We start from the raw sequence: 18,927 nt of genomic DNA, 5'->3' as shown, positions 1-18,927 counted from the left end.
ATTCACAGTCAGGATACCCAGGCCCCTGTCACAGTGGGGCATGTTATTTAGTGCACCACTGTGTATTCATAATGGATGCTCAGGAGTTAATTACTAAATGGAAACAAAAGAAACAGAGAGACAGGGAAGGAAAGAGGAGAAAAGAAAGGGGAGGAGAATAAAGTGGGGGAAGGAAGCAAAAGAAAGCATCGGTCATTTGGAACTTAAATATTCAGAAAGTCTGTCTGGGAAGCAGACCATGCCTCTTTCTAGTCTCTACCATGTTTAGTTTCTACTTTTATTTATTTCTACAAATGTCTGTTTATACATGTATCTGGAAATCTCTAAATGACTAAAGGGAAAAACATTTGCTTTATTTTACTTCCTAAATTTTCATCAGAATAAAATGACTATAAGAACTATAATGCTTGCTGTACAATGTATACAGAATTCATCACTTTCTAAGAAAAGAAACAGAGAAATACTATTCACACAGCTGTGGTACAGGGAGCATCATCCAGCTGAAAGCATTTCCCACAGGGTTGTTTGGGACCACTCTGATACGGGCTGGATTTTCATCACACTGAGCATGGGTGTAATGTTTCCAAACTTAACAGCTACTTGACTTGGTAAGAATACTAATTTAAAGATCTTGTTATTTATACTTTCAAATCTTCATTTTGATATTTGTGAACTTTCTACAAGGCAGAATTCCTCTGGGTCCACCCTTCCCTCCTCTTGGTGGCCTATGGTCTCTAATAGCTCACGCTTGCCTTGTTTTTAGGGTTTTCCACCTACTGTGGACAGACAACAGTACTGGCTCTAGGGCATCTATAATACAGGTGTGGTCCTAGAAAAGTTTCTAAAGCAGAAAGGATTTCCCTGCCACAGAACTGCAGTAGCCGCAAAGCTCTAGAATGTGAGAGTTTTACAGGTGGTTAAGTAATATTAACATACCAGGCAGACCCAAGAGGCATTTCTAAAACAGGCTACTTGTGAAGACAATGGGAAGAAGACATGGCTTAGACCTTGCTGGTCTATCACTGAGAACACTGAGGGTGATGTGGAGTTATCCACTATGGAAGACAGGCATGGAAAACATCTAACACATTTTACCTTTAAGAACACAATTAAGAGAAAAACAGCAAAAGAAAAAAAAGGGAAGGAAAAAAAGAGTGAAGACATACTTTTTGACTGTACTTTTCTGTCACTCTGATAACGTATTAGTTAAAAGAACTGTTTTGACAAAATGAATTTAAAATATCAAGCTGAAGGAATAAAACTCAAGTTTATAGCACTTTGGGACAACAAAAACTTGAGCTTATAAAGAATCATATTACAAAGCACACACCATTTATCATAAAACTGTCTGATAACAGTTTAAAATGGCAAAATCCACTACTAAGTAGTGTAACACTAACTCCTGTTCAAGAGAATTTTTACAAACAGTAATAAAAATAAATGAATTATCCAAGTACTGGGTAGTTAGTTCCCTTTGTGACAATCCATAAAAGCTGCCAAGGGGCGGCTGCTTATCTTATTGTCAGTTTTGTGAAGACACTTGATAAATGGAAACCTTAACACTTTGATTTACCATAAAGAAAAGGTAGCTGTTTGATGTTAATCTGAGATAAACCTACCATGTCTTTTGATTCATTGTGAGTTCCATTATCATGCGCCGAAAAATAATCAGCACAGCTTTGCAAGCATCCACTTGTTCTCTCAGGAGCGTGGGGACCTCAGCACACGGCTCCAGCAAAAAGACATTCGCAGCATTTGTAAGAAAGACCTTAAAGCCAACAATTTTGCATTAGAAAATGCAATTAATAATATGACCAATGAATCCCTTTGAGTTATTTTCACAGACTCTTTCAAGACAGCAAGTGACACCAACACATGATCCAGGTATTGTAGCTCACCCCTTAGAATTGCCTAGGTAGACACCTAAAAGGCCTTTCTCTACTATTCCATATAAACATTGTTACTTTAGTCATGAGTCATAAAATATTTAAACTTGTTTTATCTTTCAACAGTAACAATAAAACAACAGTGACAATTAGAAAAAAAACAGGACCATTGTGTCAGGGTGAGAAAGTCTGGAATGGACAGAAGGTGAAAGAGGCCCATGGGTAGACAACAGCGTTATAATTATTTTTCTAAGGTGAATTTAAGACATCAAGTTGGAGGAATAAGAATCGATTTATAGTGAACCAAGTGGGTTTACTGACAGAAGTTTCTGGCACGGTATATGAAACCTGCTTCGTGATGGAATATTGCAAGTGTCCACAAGAGGCATAACGACTGAGCGGAAAGCAGCACTGTGCTTGGAAACAGACAATGACAGATGGTTGATGTTACATCTAGGATCAGGACTTTTCTTTCTTCCTTTCATCTTCTTCCTCTTTCTCTTCCTCTTCCTCTTCTTCTTCTTCTTCTTCTTTGGCAGTGCATGTGGTATGTGTCTGTATGTTTGTGTTCCTGTGGGAGTGGGAGCTGAACATATGTACATGTGGAGATCCGAAACAGAAAACTGGCATCAGGTGTCTTCTTCACTGCCTCTCCATCTTCTATAATGAAGCAGGAGCTCTCCCTGAACTCAGTTCAGTTTCTGCTTAGCTGGTTAGCTAACTTCTTTCAGGGATTTCTTGCCTCTGCTTCCCTAGCAGTAGAATTAGAGATGGGCTGCGAAGCCCATCTAGCTTCTCGAAACTTCGGTCCTCACACAGTATAGCAAATGTTTTACCATTTGCTGCAGGGCTTTTTATAATAGCAGAAATCTATTATGCAGCAAGAAACAATAGTCTCAGCAAATTCATAAGATAAAAGAATATTACAAAGGAACAGTAAGAGAGTCAGATGACTATTCTATGCTCGGCCCCAGATCTTTGGGATCTAGGTTCTCTGTTCTGTCTCAGCAGGGCTGACTCCAGTTCTCTGACAGTAAATTACTGCTTTCTACACTGAAGGAACACGTCAGCATTCATAAGATGACACCAGTAGCCCATCAATTTCAGATATTCATTGTTGTCAACTTGGTGTTAAAAATGGATAGGGTTAGAGAGATGACTTAGTGTTTAAGAACACTGACTGGTCTTTCAGAGGACCTAGGTTTGATTCTCAGCACCCATACAGTGGCTCACAACCATCTGCAACTCCAGTTCCAAGGAATCCAATGTCCTTTTATGGCCTCAGCACCAGGTATGCATGTGGTACAAAGACATATATTTCAGCAAAAGGTACTCATAAAACAGATCATTCTGTTTAGGTTTCTACATTAATGGAATAGGTTTTAAAAAATATTTCTTGATAATGTTCTAAAATTTTTGGGGTCTTTTGTAATAGTTGCCTATTTAATTGTGATTATGTTAATTTGAATCTCCTATTAATTTCATTTGATTAATTGGGCAAATGGTTTGTCAATATTGTTTATCTTTTCAAAGAACCTTCTCTCAGATTGTTAATTTTTTGTATTGTTTATTTGTTCCTAATTTTTAAAGATCTAGTCTAGATTTTATTATTTCTTCCCATGTACTGGATTAGTGTTTGATTTGTTTTAGTTTTCCCAAATTCTTGACTTGTATCATCAAGCCATTTATTTGTGGTTTTTATAATATTTTAATAAAGACACATAAATCAAAAAAAAAGATTTAACATTTGTAAGATGAAAAAAGTTTCATGTCCCAATTTTATAGGAAAAAGAATCACTAATCACTACCAGATACAAACACAATGTGAATCTAAATAAGGCTTTGAATTAGAAAAAAGAAAACAAAGAATTCTCTGATTAACAAACTAAAGCAGTTTTAGTGACAATGTTTTATATGAGTAAGTCGCAAATAACATACTATAATACAAAACCTTTTAATTTCATGTATTGCCTTCAAGAATTTCAAAATTCTACCCATTCCTAATGAAAAATCTTCATATACTACACTTTTACTTTTAATAACAGCCTCAAGAAGCTAACACATGAATACTTGTCACTGTATTGGCACCAGTTAAGGTAACACCAAACAATCAAAGTATACATCCAAACTGTACTGAGCAGCAGAAGAACACTCTCATCAGACCTCCATCAGGCCCCTTTCCCCAGGAGCAACACTCAAGAGACAAGTTACTGAATACAATAAGAACAAAAACAGTATAAATCCTCACTAAGCAACTCTTCAAGCTGTAGAGCTACAGGATGACTGCAGTCCACATGGAGAGAGCTATAGAGACAAAGGGCAAGGACCCCTCTGAGTGTCTGTGTCAAGGTCACAGGCTATAAGGATGAGCTACAAGAGTAAAATCATCTTTATTCTTTTTTTAAGATTTATTTTTATTTATTTTTCTCTTGCTTTCTCTGTATGTACGTCTGCTTGCACGGGTGTGTGTGTGCATATATACACACACGCCCACACAGGGAATAAGGTCTTACAAATTAAAATCCAAATAACTATTCAGATGTCCTCGGAAGACACTTTAGGGTATAAATCGTATATACTTCACATTCACTATAAAATAATCATTCTCAAAAAACCTGCAACCAATTCTTACATTTTTTTTTGACTAGAAAAAAATACTTTTCATTTGTAAATAGGAAGAAAAACTTAGAACATAATGATCCTCTATTGCCTGATACTCAAATACTTCATATGACATTACTCTAATTAAACAAAATGTTCAAACTGTCTTCTCCGCCAGGGCTGTCTTTGTGTCCCTATGGCAGCATACCTGCAGCATAGCCTGGGCCCCAGCTTTCACATTTGTGTTGTCCTCCTCTGTCACACATCCTCTGCTCATGGCACTTGTGAAGGAATATGTACGTCCCCAGCTGGATGACCGCTTATGGCCAGAACTTTCAGATGAGGCCTTCAGAAGATAATAATCCATTAGCCAAGTATAGAGAAACCTAAGTTTACAATCTTGGTTCTTTAAACCCTGCTTAGAACTCAACTTCTACCACCTAAGGTGGCCTCAGCCCTTACTGTTTGCTGGGAGAGCCAAGTTTGCCTGATCCTGGGACACAGAAACTGGGCCTCTACACACACAAATTCTACCAGCTCACTGTTGATCTAACCTCACAACTAGTTTCTAAATGATTTCCCCAATACTAAAACATCAAAACAACAGAATCAATTCAGATATTTAAATTTTTTAAGTCTGTAGCTAAGAATTTTAAATATTGTAAGTTAATTGCATCAGGAAGACAAATGTAATTTGTTTCTTTTGTGTTGGAGGGTGTTCTATACTGTCATTTTAGGTTTACTCAGGCCTGAGCCTTGAAGGGGACAGTGCCTCCTGCTGGAAGGCAACACTGCTGACGCACCAGAAGTACTTGCTCTTTACTCGGTTAATCTCTCCAAACATTGGATACAGATTTCTTCTGGACAGAGAACTGCCAAAGACAAGTCTGGCAAAACATTCTATGTTTAATTTTTCCAATAACTATTTATTTAAATAAGTCAAGGAGAGGATAACAGCTTTTCAGTCTCACAGACAGAATTGCAAATTATGAGAAAACATCTGTCTTGCAACAGTGATTAAGAAAGTGGCCATGTTCCTGTGGCCCTAAGCTAAGGGTGAAGGAGACAACTGCCTACCAAAGATGCAGCATGAACGACGATTCTAAGGCAGGTCCTCACAGAACCAACAGCCCGAGAATGTCTTGTTCCCACCTGTCTTCATGGGCAGAGTAGGACCCTTGAATGAGCAGGTCTACTTTGCATACAGGTATGTACCCTCAACTCAGAAACTGGGTGATAATGTTACCTCCTTGGAGTCAGTCTCAGAAAGTCCTAATTTGTCAACATCTTCCTGGGCAACATCCTTTTTATCTGGTTCCTCCATGAACACCGGTTTGTTCTGGAGAATCCACTTCCTGTAGACTTGAACTACTTTTCTTGTTACAGATATCTCACAGGAAGGCAACAAAAATGCCTGAAAAAACAAAAACAAAACAAAACACTCTTTAATGCCATACTCTCAGAACATCATAAAGCCACAGAAATTTCCATTACCAACATCAGAAACATTTAACTTGTACAGAAACCACATACACACCTTTCTACATACCACTCATCTGGAAGAAAAAGACATTGTTATAGTTGGAACAGAAAAATAATGATGTTTCATAGATTCTTCTGTATTCCGGGTAACTTCAAAATACCTATGCAGGTATTTTAACTATCTATATAAAATAATTATAACTAAACTTGTAAGTTTCCTTTAAAAAAAAATCAGAAATGGTTTGTAAAGCCAGAAAGAGACTATGGCAGGCATGGGAGCTGACTTCATTACCTGCTCCAGGCGTGCACTCAGGATTAGAGTAAAAATGGTCATGGTGGGGTTAGCTAACACCACAGAAGTTGGAGACGGCTACAAATATGGGGTCTTCTTGCTTGTTTTGCCTTTTTCTTCTTCTCTTGCTTTTTTTTTTCATCCCATTTATGTTCCTTCTCCCCACCTTTCTCCTCTCCTTCCTCCCCAGACAGATTTCTGTATTATCAGAACAAGTACCCCCACATATGCTAACCAGACTGGCCCCCTGTAATACTGTGCACATCTGTAGGAACTTAAAAATACCTTCTCTGTACAAGCACAGACCAGAAGCTAATACGTTCCTTGACTGTTTCACTGTCTTGTTTTATCAGACAGGATCCTTCCCTGAACTTGGAACTTAGCTAGACTAGCTGACCAAGAGCTACAGATTACAGATACATGGCACCACCATTATTACACGGATGCAGGGGATCTGAGCATTATACTAACTGAACCATCTCTCAGTCAAGGAACTTTTTAACATTAAGGAATCTCCTTACATATTTATAATTTAATGCAAGAAGACAGAAAAAATGACTTTGAAGAAGAAATGCATTTGTCTTTTGCATCTCAGATTTAGGGTCTATTTCCGCAATGCAAGGTAGGCAGGAAGGGCTGCCCCCCACCCATATTCAAATGACTGTTTGAATGACACAGGCAAGGACAAATGAGCTACAGTAATTCCCACATATTTTTAAAATACCACCCCTAAGTTTCACAACAAAGGACCCAATGAGCCAGGCAGTGGTGGCGCATGCCTTTAATCCCAGCACTCGGCAGGCAGAGGCAGGCGGATCTCTGTGAGTTCGAGGCCAGCCTGGTCTACAAGAGCTAGTTCCAGGACAGGAACAAAAGCTACGGAGAAACCCTGTCTCGAAAAATCCAAAAAAAAAAAAAAAAATCAAACAAACAAAGGACCCAACGACAGGCAGATCTCTCTTCAGCATTGGTGCATAAGATAGAGAAATATCCTGAGGTGTCAGTCAGATCACATCAATTCCAGAGCACAGGCGTCCGTGTTATCAAAAGATTACAAAAATTGAATAAATCAATATTCTGCCATGTAACTCAATAAACACAGAGATTATGACAAAGTATATGTTTCACTTTCTTCCTTAATTTTATTGCAGAAATATCACATGAAAAATTTTTTTCACTGTGAATAGCCATATCCCTATTCCTCTGATGTTATTAGCAGTAACAATAATTGCTCTATTACATATTCATGTGCCAACCCACCCCTGTATTCTTCCTTCAATCCACTCTATTTCTTATGCACTTTATTGGACCATTTGTTCTATAAACACTTTAGCCCCCAGTCTCTGACTGAAGTCTGTCATTTTTTTATTGTACATTAGTTAAGAAAAACTTTACAAAGAAGGAAATACAGGAGTCATTAAATCAGTTCTGACAAAAAGTAGACAACTCAGTAATCCAAACCCAAAATAAAGGAATAGCATACTACCCTCCTCACAGAGAGCAAGAAACAGTTCTTGTATAGCAGAAAATAAAGTGATGTATTTATCACAAAAATATTTCTCAAACATCTAAGACAATGTGATAAATAACACACTACTAAATATCATGGAAAATATGCTAAATCAATTTGAATAAAATCATAATTTAAAAAAACAGACAAGATACAAATGAACAAAAAAATCTATAAATCAGGAATATCAGAACCTGAAGTAAATGAAGTCTGAAAACAAAATAATCCAAATTCAAAGCTATGTGCATACAGGCTGGGCAGAAGGGACACAGCTGAAGTGACAACTGGGAGAAATATGAGGGAAATCTCTAGCGTGCAGTAAATAGTAAGCAGAGGCAAAGAGGCAATGCAATAACAAGGTCACCCTATGCAGAGCTAGATGGAGTCACATAATATGAGCCAGAGCAGTATGCAAGAGTGGCTGAGCTGAGAGAACAAATGCACACAATCACGAATCACAAAAGCAAGCAGACTAGATACAAGAATTTTACAGTATAACCGCTGAAGACCACAGGCAATTAAACTAGAAAACATTAAAAGCAGTCAAGAGGCAAAAAGAAAAAAAAAAAGGATATATTCCTTTCAAAGCAACAAACCACATGGCCCACTGTGCCTGTTAAACAGAAACCATGAAACAAGGGTTGATTTTCCTCAACGTGCAGAGAGCACATGGCTACCAGGATAGACATAATAGAGCACCGGAAAGAACATTCTTCAAAAGCGACATTTTCAGATAAGAAAATTTGTTGCCAATAGAGGAAAATACTAAAAATTGTCCTTCAGACGTAAAGGAAAATTATCCTAGGTCAGAAAATTGGTAAGAAACAAAATATCATAAGAAGGGCATTTGTAGAATTCTAAAAGAATACGATATATGTAAATATATTTAAATATATATTATGGAGCATATAATATAGCAGTTCTGAAAAGTATGGTATACATATATACATTTTATTTGTTTGTTTGATTTGGTTTTTCAGGGCAAGGTGTCTCTGTGTAACTGTCCTGGTTGTCCTGGAACTCACTTTATAGACTAGGCTAGCCTCGAACTCACTGAGATCTGCCTATCTCTGCCTCCCAAGTGCTGAGATTAAAGGAGTGTGTCACTGGCAAAACACATTCATTTCGTAATGTGGAATTCATCATGGAGGATATGAGGTGGAGGGAGAAAAGGGAAGTGAGGAAATGCTGCAATTATATTTTAATTTAAAAATAAATTTTAAAAATGGAAGCTTCTCAACAGTAACTATTCAATCCACAGGAAGGCATAGTAACTAAATGTATACTGATGCTACAGAGGGGAACTCTATCTTAATAGCCTAGCTTCATGGTTTTCAGTCCATGAAAATCCCTGAGCTTGGCTGTCACACAGCTGAGCAGTCTACTGCAGGTCTCCCACCAGCTGTGCTACAAAGGACACCTCTGGGTTAAATTCTTTCTTTTGTGAGAAGCTTCATTTCACTACCTTACTCAGGGAAAGTTGCTCTTTTAGCTACCTTCCCCTGTTCTGCATAGACAGTTAGTTGCCTTTGGCTATCCTGTGATGAAAGATTCTTTCCACACATTTTTGTAACTGCAGAGTTAGCTATTCTTAGGGAAAGACCTTAAAATGGCATGGAACATAAAGCTATTTAATCAGCAACTTTTCTTTAGATTTAAAGAACAAACCCAGAACCTCTGCTGACTTATGGATACCAACAGTCTGTGCATCAGAAAAGCAAACAACAGAAAATTCATAATTACTGCCGTTTCTGAAAATTTCAAAGGTCTGTCCACTCTATGTCCCTGTCCCAAATCAATCCCTATAAAGCTTTGTACCTGTAACTCCTCACAAAATGTTTCTTTTTTTTTTAAACACCCAAGAGTCCTCATCTACCAGCTTTCTAACTTGTTGTCAATAAAGCTCTTCCCCCCCCCCCCCCCCATCACCTTCTCTCTGAAATGGTTGGTTTCACCAGGTAGCAACAAAACTTGACTTTGTGCAGTGTCTTAGCCAGGGTTTCTATTGCCATGATAAACACCATTGCTAAAGGCAAGCTGAAGAGGGAAGGGTTCATTTAGCTCGTGCATCCCTATCACTCATCACTGAAGAAATTCAGGACAGGAACTCAAACAGGGCTGGAAGCTGGAAGCAGGAGCTGATGCAGAGGCAATGGAGGATGCTGCTTCCTGGCTTGCTAAGCCTGCTTTCATATATAACCCAGGACTTCCAGTCCAGGGATGGCCCCACCCACAATAGACTGGGTCCTCTCTCATCAAGCACTAATTAAGAAAATGCCCTATAGGCTTACCTATAGCCCAATATTAATTAAGCATTTCCTCAAATGAGGCTCCCTCTCCTAGTTCGTGTCAAGTTGACAGAAAACTAGCCAGCACAGGCAGTTATGCTGCAACTGATGCCTGTGTAAAAATACTGCAGATACTCAGACTTTCAAAGGGGGGAAAATCTATAGCTATTGCAGGATATTCTCATTGAATAGAAAGCAAAGACAACAGGGAGAGAAGCAAGGAAATTACCAGGCCTCCTCATTAGAGCCTTCTGCTTCAACCTGCCCCAGTTTTTACCTGTCACTCTGAGGTGCATGCAGGATTATTTCTTTACTCAAGTTAGTCTGTCTTCTGATGCCGCCATTCTGCTTTAAGACTAAACACTGAAGCTCCCTTCTGGCTTAATAAACATCCCAATTATTACTATTTTTCATTTTAAATTCTGTTTTCTCCTTTTCTAGTATGTATTTGTCAGGTGTTAGTTTCTTGCTTACTTCAAACATGTTCAAGTTTATGTTTTTCAGAATGTTAAAAGTACAAATCCCCAAGTTTCAACTTTAGAACTTGAAGTTCTTATAGTCTCCCTGGCTCTCATTTGTATGTTGAAAGAGGTCTGGTTACAAATTCCTAAGTGCAAGAGTAACCTAAGATTATTACACCCAGATAAACTTCTGGTTGCATGTACAAGCAAACAAAAACAAAACAAAATAAACTACAAAAAAATAAAAACCTACATTCACTATTCTCAAAGGACCAAAGAAAGTGAGTTTGGGGATACCTTCTTGAAACTACTCAATGACAACAAAAAAAAAGAGAAAGAAAGAAAGAAAGAAAGAAAGAAAGAAAGAAAGAAAGAAAAGAAAAGAAAAGAAAAGAAAAGAAAAGAAAAGAAAAGAAAAGAAAAGAAAAGAAAAATAGGCACAATATACAACAAAGCAAGTACTCTGTACTCTAAGGTTGTGGAACTAAGTAAGATGAAGGTTTGCTAAATACAAAACTTAGATTAAGCAACCCTATATATTATGATTCCTAATCAATTTCTGATAATGACACATTTATTTAGTTACTCAGTTTGTTTTCTGAGACAAGGAAGGTCTCATGTAGCCCAGAGTAATCTCAAGCTAGCTGTGTAGCTGAGGCTTGCTTTAAATTCCTGTCCTCCTGCCTCCAACTCCCAAATTCTAGGATTACTGGCTTTTAATCGCAGTTCAGCAGTACATTTTTCCCTTATAAGATAAATTGATAACATAATAGAATTGGCTAGCCACAAAATGCCAGCCAAAATTGATCCCAAATGTTGTCATGTCCTACTCAGCACCAACCCTGCTGCAAACCTCGGGCATCAGTTGCAGCCTGGCTTCTCATCCCTTCATTCTCTTTGCCTTGCTCTTTCCTGCTTCCTGCTTCAGCTCTTCCCAGCACCTTTCTATGGGAGGTAAGATATTCCACTGTCCTGGATGAGAAGCCTTTCTCCCTTTACTCCCTTTCTCATCCATTTCTTTTCTCCTGTGCCACAAATATTTCTATCACATACTCATGTCACACAACGTTTCAGGGAAAATACAACTTTCTGAAAAAGCCTCTGGGTTGTGTGAGCTCTGAAGCTCTGGGAACACTGGGTTCACCTGGTGCTAAGTACTAAGAATAGCTAGCTTTCTATCCACCTACTGCTGTGGGTCAATGGTCTTGTACTTTGTAAAGATTTGTCACTTGTATTTTAATAAAATGCTGATTGGCCAGTAGCCAGGCAGGAAGTATAGGCGGGGCAACCAGAACAGGAGAATTTTGGGAAGAGGAAAGGCTCAGTCTGCAGTTGTCACCCAGACACAGAGGAAGCAAGATGAGAATGCCTCACTGATGAAAGTTACCAAGCCACATGGCTAACACAGACAAGAATTACAGGCTAATGCAAGTTATAAGAGTTAATAAGAAGCCTGAACTATAGGCCAACCAGTTTAAAATTAATGTAAGACTCTGTTTCTTTGGGACTAAACAGCTATGGGATGTGGCGGGACAAAAAGCTCTGTCAACAACCTACCTCTGAGTTGAGTTTGCTATGGAGGCATGAAAGTATTTGTGGAATTTTCCTTCATTATATAATGATTAAAAAAAAAAACTTTTTGCGGGTCATAGAAACTTGTGGCAAACTAAAAGTGGGCCTGAAGGGCCTTTACTTAGTTCTATAATTTGGGCCAGATTATCAACACTTGCTGTGTCATAAATAAAGCAATAATGCTACAATTTGGATCTAAAATGCCCACATCCTCGTGGGGCCCTGGTGTAATCTGGTTCTGACTTGCACTATTCAGAAGTAACATAAACTTTTTAAGAAAGTATGGCTTAATGTGATAGTATAGGTCATGACAAAATGTGCCCTCAAAGAAGACTGTAGGACTCTAGTCTCTTGCTCTCTCTTTTTCACACCCACCCACAAAGTAAACAGGCTTAGCTGCTTCCTGTCCCTACCTTAATACCACCCTGCCACAGGCCCAAAGAAACAGGACCACGTGACCCTGGATTGAGACCTCTGAAACTGAGACAAAATACACCTCCTATATTTAAGTTGATGCCCCCAGGCTTGTGTTAGACAATGGGAAGTTGACTAACTGAAGAACAAAGATGACTTCAATTTCATGAATGTATGTCATACACTGACCTGTCGGAATACTTCATTCACAAAATTCACATAACCCCGTGTTGACAGGAGGATCCGCTGCACCATTTCATACACTGTTCGATGCTCTTCTTCAATGCTACAAAGACTGGAGTTGCTGAGTCTTCGGTCAGACAAGGTGCTGCTGTTAGAATGGCTTTTGTCCTGCTCTGTGGACCCAGCACCATCCAGCTCCGGCACCTTTTCTTGGGCTGCACCACCACCACCAGTCTGGAAAATGTCATCACATGTCTCAGGAATCCACATCCTCACTCACCAGCACCAAGTAAAATGTGAGTCTTGTCTTGCTCACTGCCTTTTGGGTTCTGTGAATATTGCGGTACTAGAGAAGGAACTTACAATCTCACAAAAGTGAGCTTGAGCTCTGCCACTGATCCACATCCCCAGACTCAGGTCTTGCCTTTTCTCAAGTACTCTGATTACCATCAACTTGCACAGGCTATCTCACAGTGCCGGAAACATGACTCCTGGACCTCTCCTTACCAATTTTCTAATAAACCAAATAATCAGTTCTCAACTCAGTGACTTCAACAGGAAAACTACGAAGCTATTTCAGGAAAGAGGGCTGTGAAATTCTGTCAGCTAAAAAGTTTAATTTGCATTTGTGAAAATAAGTTAAGGTGTAAATGCAATGTGTGTCATCATCACACCAGAGCGCAACACTTCTCATTTACTCTCCTGCCACAGAGGTGTGAAAACTTGGAAGACTGCTTATAACAAAAGCACTGAGAATCACCAGGCCCAAAAGGTGAACAGTTAACATTTTCCGCCGGGCGATGGTGGCGCACGCCTTTAATCCCAGCACTCGGGAGGCAGAGGCAGGCGGATCTCTGTGAGTTCGAGACCAGCCTGGTCTACAGAGCTAGTTCCAGGACAGGCTCCAAAGCCACAGAGAAACCCTGTCTCGAAAAACCAAAAAAAAAAAAAAAAAAAAAAAAAAAACATTTTCCAACTCTTACAACATTTTGTTCTCGGAGCCCCCAGGGGCCACATAAGAAACCAAATGATCTTGCTAGTGAAACAGTGTGGACTAGTTCAAGATGAGCCAGGCTTCTCTCCAATTAGCACTAACAGGCATGTGAATTAAGTCATTTTAGATCCTCCTGACCAGCCATCCCCAGCTAAAGGTCACCACCCAAGAGTGCATAAAATACACAAGATGTTTTAAGCCAGATTCTGTACCACAAATAAAATCAAAAAAATAAGGTTGGAAGGTTTCTGGTTTAAGACACTACATTTTGAGACAGCTTATATTACAGCAATGAAATAACTAAAACAGCATGGAGAATTACGTAGCATCAAGTCATTTAAACATAAGCTCCGGAGCTAAAAAGATGGCTGCATAAGTATGAGGAACTAGCTCCAGAAAGAGACCTGTCTCCCATCCAGTAGACTCAAGCTGAAATTAAGCTCTTTTAGCATGAGTCCATCCTGCTGGTTTATGCAGACATGACTTTTAGACCTCTGGAACATAAAAAAGCCTTAGCAGGGAACAGTCATGCCTACCAGGACCAGGCCAGCACTACCACGGCTCGGCTGAGAAATCCACATAACACTGACTGTTACTTACTCCCCATGTCAATCTCTCTACTACCCTGGCACCCTCTCAACCCCACTGCTCATACATGCTCATTTTCCGGGTCAATATAAATACGGACATCCACTACCCACAAAGCAACTCTTGAGGGAATGTCTCAGTTGTTTTGTCGGTGCTGTCTAAGAGTGATGACACTCAGTTTCTCTATCTTGATCTGCCAACATGGTCAGCATATCCTATCCTTGCCTCTGCAAAGTTCAAGAGCAACAGAGAATACTACAACAGAGTCAACAAACAAATGTATAAAGTTCTGCTGGGATGTCAGTTTATGTGTGTCATTGTTCTATCCATTTGTCCCAAGGGACTGTAGATCACTGGGAAAATTGTCTCAGAATTAGTAAAAGTAATTTTTATTAATATAACTAAAAAGTTATACAAATAAATATGCCCAGCTGCCTCGCAGTCTCTCTTTTTTTTTCAATCCCTGATGGACAATTTCAAACCAGCAGGACTAAATGACCATAAACTAAACCTCTAAACCATGAGCCAAAATAAGCATTTTAAATTGACCATTTCAGGTATTTTTGCCACAGTAACAAAGAGCTAAGTAACATATCACAAAAACAAGAAAATCTGTAAGAGCAGATTTACCTAGTGCTAGGGAAACTAAGTCTAAAAGACACATGATTAGCTGTTTCTCCCTGTCAAAAGAACTAGTTTGAGACCAAGACAAGGACATTATTTCATTTGGGGAACAGAAGACCAAAAGCACTTCAAATTCAGCAAAAATGTGAATTCTTTTGTGAAACAGAACTTTAAAATATATTTTAACATATTTTATAAAACTTGTGTGTTGTTTGAAATAGTTTTGATCACCTTGACAAAGACAGTAACTTCTTTTTTGTTTGGTGGTTGCTGTTTTGTTTTGGTTTTTTGAGGGCTTCTCTGTGTAATAGTACAGGCTATCCTGGAACTCACCCTGTAGACCAGGCTGGCCTCAAATTCAGAGATCTACCTATCTCTGCCTCTGGAGTGCTAGGATTAAATGTGTGTAACCACCTCACTTAGTTCACTCACTCTAGACCTATGAAAGAATATCATGTTTTTAATTTGAAATAAAAATTTTAAGAAAATAAATATAATCATTACCATTTTCATTTCATCTTCTAACTTCCAAAGTATGAAATTAAAGGGTTTTGTTTTGAACTTTCAGTAAGCCCTCAGTTGTTCTGACTGTAATTCTATCCTGAGATGCTTTTGAAAACAAGTTTGCTTTCTGGGTCTCCAGTAAGTCCTCTACAGCAGATGTTTGGTAGTCCTCCTTCCATCAAGGCACTAATGACCTTGAAGTATACCAACTCTGATCTGCTTCCCCCAGCTTATGTTTCCCCAGCTGGGGTCAATGTCCTGTCACTGTCTGGAACGTCCTTGATATCAGCAAATATTCAGTAAGTGCACTATAATTGCTAGCCCTGTTCTTGGGAACAAGAAACAAAAGTAATCAACCTATACAAAGTCATGACCCTTCAGTAATGTGACTGATCTCTAAGTTCTGAAAACAGAAGTACTCTACCAAGTAGATGTACTGAAGACCCTCCAACCTAAGAAGTCTTTTATTAAGGCCTTAAACAAAGGTAGACTTCTTTCTAGGAACAGCATCATAAAGCAATAGCTACCCTAGGATCCTGAGCTACTAGTAAACACCCTCTCCTGAGATGCCAGAGGATATGCAACAGCATGAGCCCTCTCCATAGGCCACATCTACATAACCTGAGGGCCTTCCAGCTACTGGTGACTGATGAAGACAAGAGCCTGTGCCTGTGCCCAGAAGACACAACACTTAAGCAAAGGAGAAAGAAGGGAGGCAGGAGAGTACCCATGAGAGTACCCATAAGAGCTATCTTCTCAGAATTCTCCTTGCCCTTGAGACTGCCTTCTTGTAGCAATTCCAGTACTGCATGACAAGGTCTTCAGACCAAAGCTCCCTCTGAAACCTCAGCCCCGCAGACAAATGAGCCAGTAAATCAAAACCTACAAGAACCACAGTTCTAAGAGTCAGTGAGTGACTTTGCTAATGTGCAAGTGTGTTTATTATGTGAGAAAAAAGAGATTTTAAACAATGGCTGGCATACCTGGATGAATTTAGATACATCACCTCCATTTTTAGTGTTTTGTGTTGCAGTTAGATATTTTTTTTCCAAAAAGAAAGTTACAATCCATTTAATGAAAACAACACGCGCTGCCATGTATGGAATTTTTGTACTGTAAGTTGTTTCATTATCTCGAGTTACAGTAACATATATTGGCTTTGGTCTCAAATGGGGGATTTCTGACAGAAAAAGCAAACATAATTAAGTTAGTGAATCTTAACATTACATAATCTCTATGAATGGTTTCAATTAATAAACATATATTTAGTTGTTTGAATAGCAACTATAAATGTTTAAAAATAGCATCTTCCAGAAGGCTTCATTCTTTCTAATTTTGCTTTGCAATATAAATAAAGAGGTGGCTGTTATTACCTACATACTGCAATAGTATACCAACATGCTAATTGTTCTCATTAATAATTTTGAGGATTATTTGAGACTATAATAGTAAATATATCTTCATTTCTTGAGCAGCTAATTTAATGTTATTTTATGACAGGAACAAATGTAAAAGCAAACATGAACTTTAACAAAATATATCTAAAGTTAGTCACGGTGGTGCAACTCTGTAATCCTGACACTTAGGAAGCCAAGACTTTTCCTCTAAATGAACTCAGAAACTACATCTTCATTTAATCAAATACGAATTCTATATGGCTGGATTTGAGATAGGAACTTGCCATAAGCCCTACCTTGTAATTTAACTACTTCGTGGAGTACCTTGTTGAGGCTAAAACATTGACAATAAATAATTTTTTATTTCTTTTTAAATACAGAATTTCTACATGTAGCTAAAGTTGGCTTTTAACTCACAATTCTCCTGCCTCAATTATTTCCATGAGGCAAAAATCTCTTAGTGAGTTCACATCATTGAATTGCTCATTAATTCAATTATCTTCTCACAATAACATTACTATTCAATATGAACTTAGTGTGACTATTTTGCCTAAAGGGATTATTATGAAATCTACTGTATAGTTTCCCTGTGGATGACATCCACACAGGAATCAAAGAGCACTTACCAAGTACAGGTTTGTAGACATTGGTTAACTTAGTAAATGATGGAAACAAATGAGGAAGATAATACTTTCGAAATAATGTAAAAAGAAATTTAAAACCAGTATCTTGATTCTCCTTATTCTTCCATTCCAAACTTGCAGCCTGTAGATAATATGTGGGAAAGAACATTTGTATATTTACAGTTTAAATTAATATATTCAAAACATGAAATGATGTTAGATTAAGATTCCTACTATAAATGTTTAAATGACAATATTGGTAATAATATAATGAAATCATATTTCAACAAAGCTCAAAAGATGATACAAATTCCAGGTATGGTAAACTTGGCTAAGAACCCATGACTGAGTATCACAGGCCCTAGGGCAGATCCTACTTATTTTGCTACAGGGACACACTATCAAACTGCCTTCTAAACACTCTTGTTTATTCCCATAGTTAGCACCTCACATCCCTCATCGGAAAAGCTTCTTGATGCGCTGGATGGTGGTTTGTACAGAGACTCACAACTGTTCAAAGTACATAGAATAAGTGACCGTGGGATGCTCAGTCCCACCTAGGACACCTGTATGTATTACCCGTTCCATAGCTCAGGGAATATTTTGGAAGGAGGACAAAAAAATTCTAAATGTCAGAGGTCAAGAAGGACTATGACAAAATAGCTATCTCCTAGACAGGGCAGGGCATGTCACAGGAGCTGTGGTTGCCTTCACAGGGTCAAGTCAGTCAATATTCTAAAATGGACAGAGGAGGAGCTTTTGGCATGTGGTAGCTGCTGGGTGAAGGAGAGTCAGTTTTCGTCAGAGGTGTGGCCCATGGTAGGCTACCCATGGTCCAATAGATGGCCCTGAATATAAGCACATCTAGTTGAACAGCTCTAATTGTACTCAATGGGTTATTTTAAAAATGAGGCGCTGGGTAAGCTGGCACACTCAGGAGGCAGCGGTAGGTGGAGTCCAAGGTCAGTCTGATCTATATAGCAAGTTCAGGCCAGCCAGAGCTACATTGGCTACATTGTGAGACTCTGACATTTAAAAAAAAAAGGAAGAAGAGGAGGAAGCATGAAGTTGGAAGGATGATGGGGAAAGAAGAGACAGGAAGAGGTAGCAGAAAGAGGTATGAATATAAATATACTTCATTTGTGTATGAAATCGCCAAACGATTTATAACTTTTTTAAGTAAAAATACTTTAAATAACTCACACAAAAGTACTCACACCAAGTCTTGCTGAAGTGGCCCAGCAATAATGCATGCCTTGTGTTTAATGAATCACTACATAAAAATCACCCCAGTGAAAGCAATACAGACACACAGAAAGAAAAGAGACAGTGATTCTCCTTCTTACAAAAATAAACCAATCAGTGAGACAGCTTGGTTTTTCTCTGACCTGAATAACCATATATTTCAACAGTATTTGAAGAAAAAAGCAGGTTTGGTCCTCAGCAATCTTCTCCCCTGATATGGCTGGCAGAAGTGGGGTGATTTCTTCTGGGTATATTTTTGCTAA

The 18,927-nt window shown here is 38.6% G+C and overlaps 1 protein-coding gene across 4 annotated transcripts in view; it reads right to left on the bottom strand.

Moving 5' to 3' along the window:
- The window catches only part of Ralgapa2 (Ral GTPase activating protein catalytic subunit alpha 2), a 272,467-nt gene that overhangs the window by 187,918 nt on the left and 65,622 nt on the right, over nucleotides 1-18,927 (bottom strand). For 3 of the 4 annotated variants that reach the window (XR_009057697.1, XM_057780304.1, XM_057780305.1), the window contains exons 7-13: nucleotides 18,808-18,923; nucleotides 17,423-17,561; nucleotides 16,383-16,579; nucleotides 12,696-12,923; nucleotides 5,734-5,901; nucleotides 4,696-4,833; nucleotides 1,620-1,768 (exon numbers count right to left, since the gene is read on the bottom strand). Coding sequence is in view for 3 of the 4 variants with exons in the window: in XM_057780304.1 (XP_057636287.1) it covers nucleotides 1,620-1,768; nucleotides 4,696-4,833; nucleotides 5,734-5,901; nucleotides 12,696-12,923; nucleotides 16,383-16,579; nucleotides 17,423-17,561; nucleotides 18,808-18,923 (1,135 nt within the window). In the remaining variant the exon portion in view is untranslated. Of the gene's footprint in view, nucleotides 1-1,619; nucleotides 1,769-4,695; nucleotides 4,834-5,733; nucleotides 5,902-12,695; nucleotides 12,924-16,382; nucleotides 16,580-17,422; nucleotides 17,562-18,807; nucleotides 18,924-18,927 lie in introns of those variants that run through there. The other variant, XM_057780306.1, reaches the window with a different exon arrangement.

Source organism: Chionomys nivalis, chromosome 9, assembly GCF_950005125.1.
Source record: "Chionomys nivalis chromosome 9, mChiNiv1.1, whole genome shotgun sequence".
NCBI classification, from domain to species: Eukaryota; Metazoa; Chordata; class Mammalia; order Rodentia; family Cricetidae; genus Chionomys; species Chionomys nivalis.
Note: the sequence above shows the minus strand (reverse complement) of the source record. Positions and strands in the feature narration are given on the sequence as shown.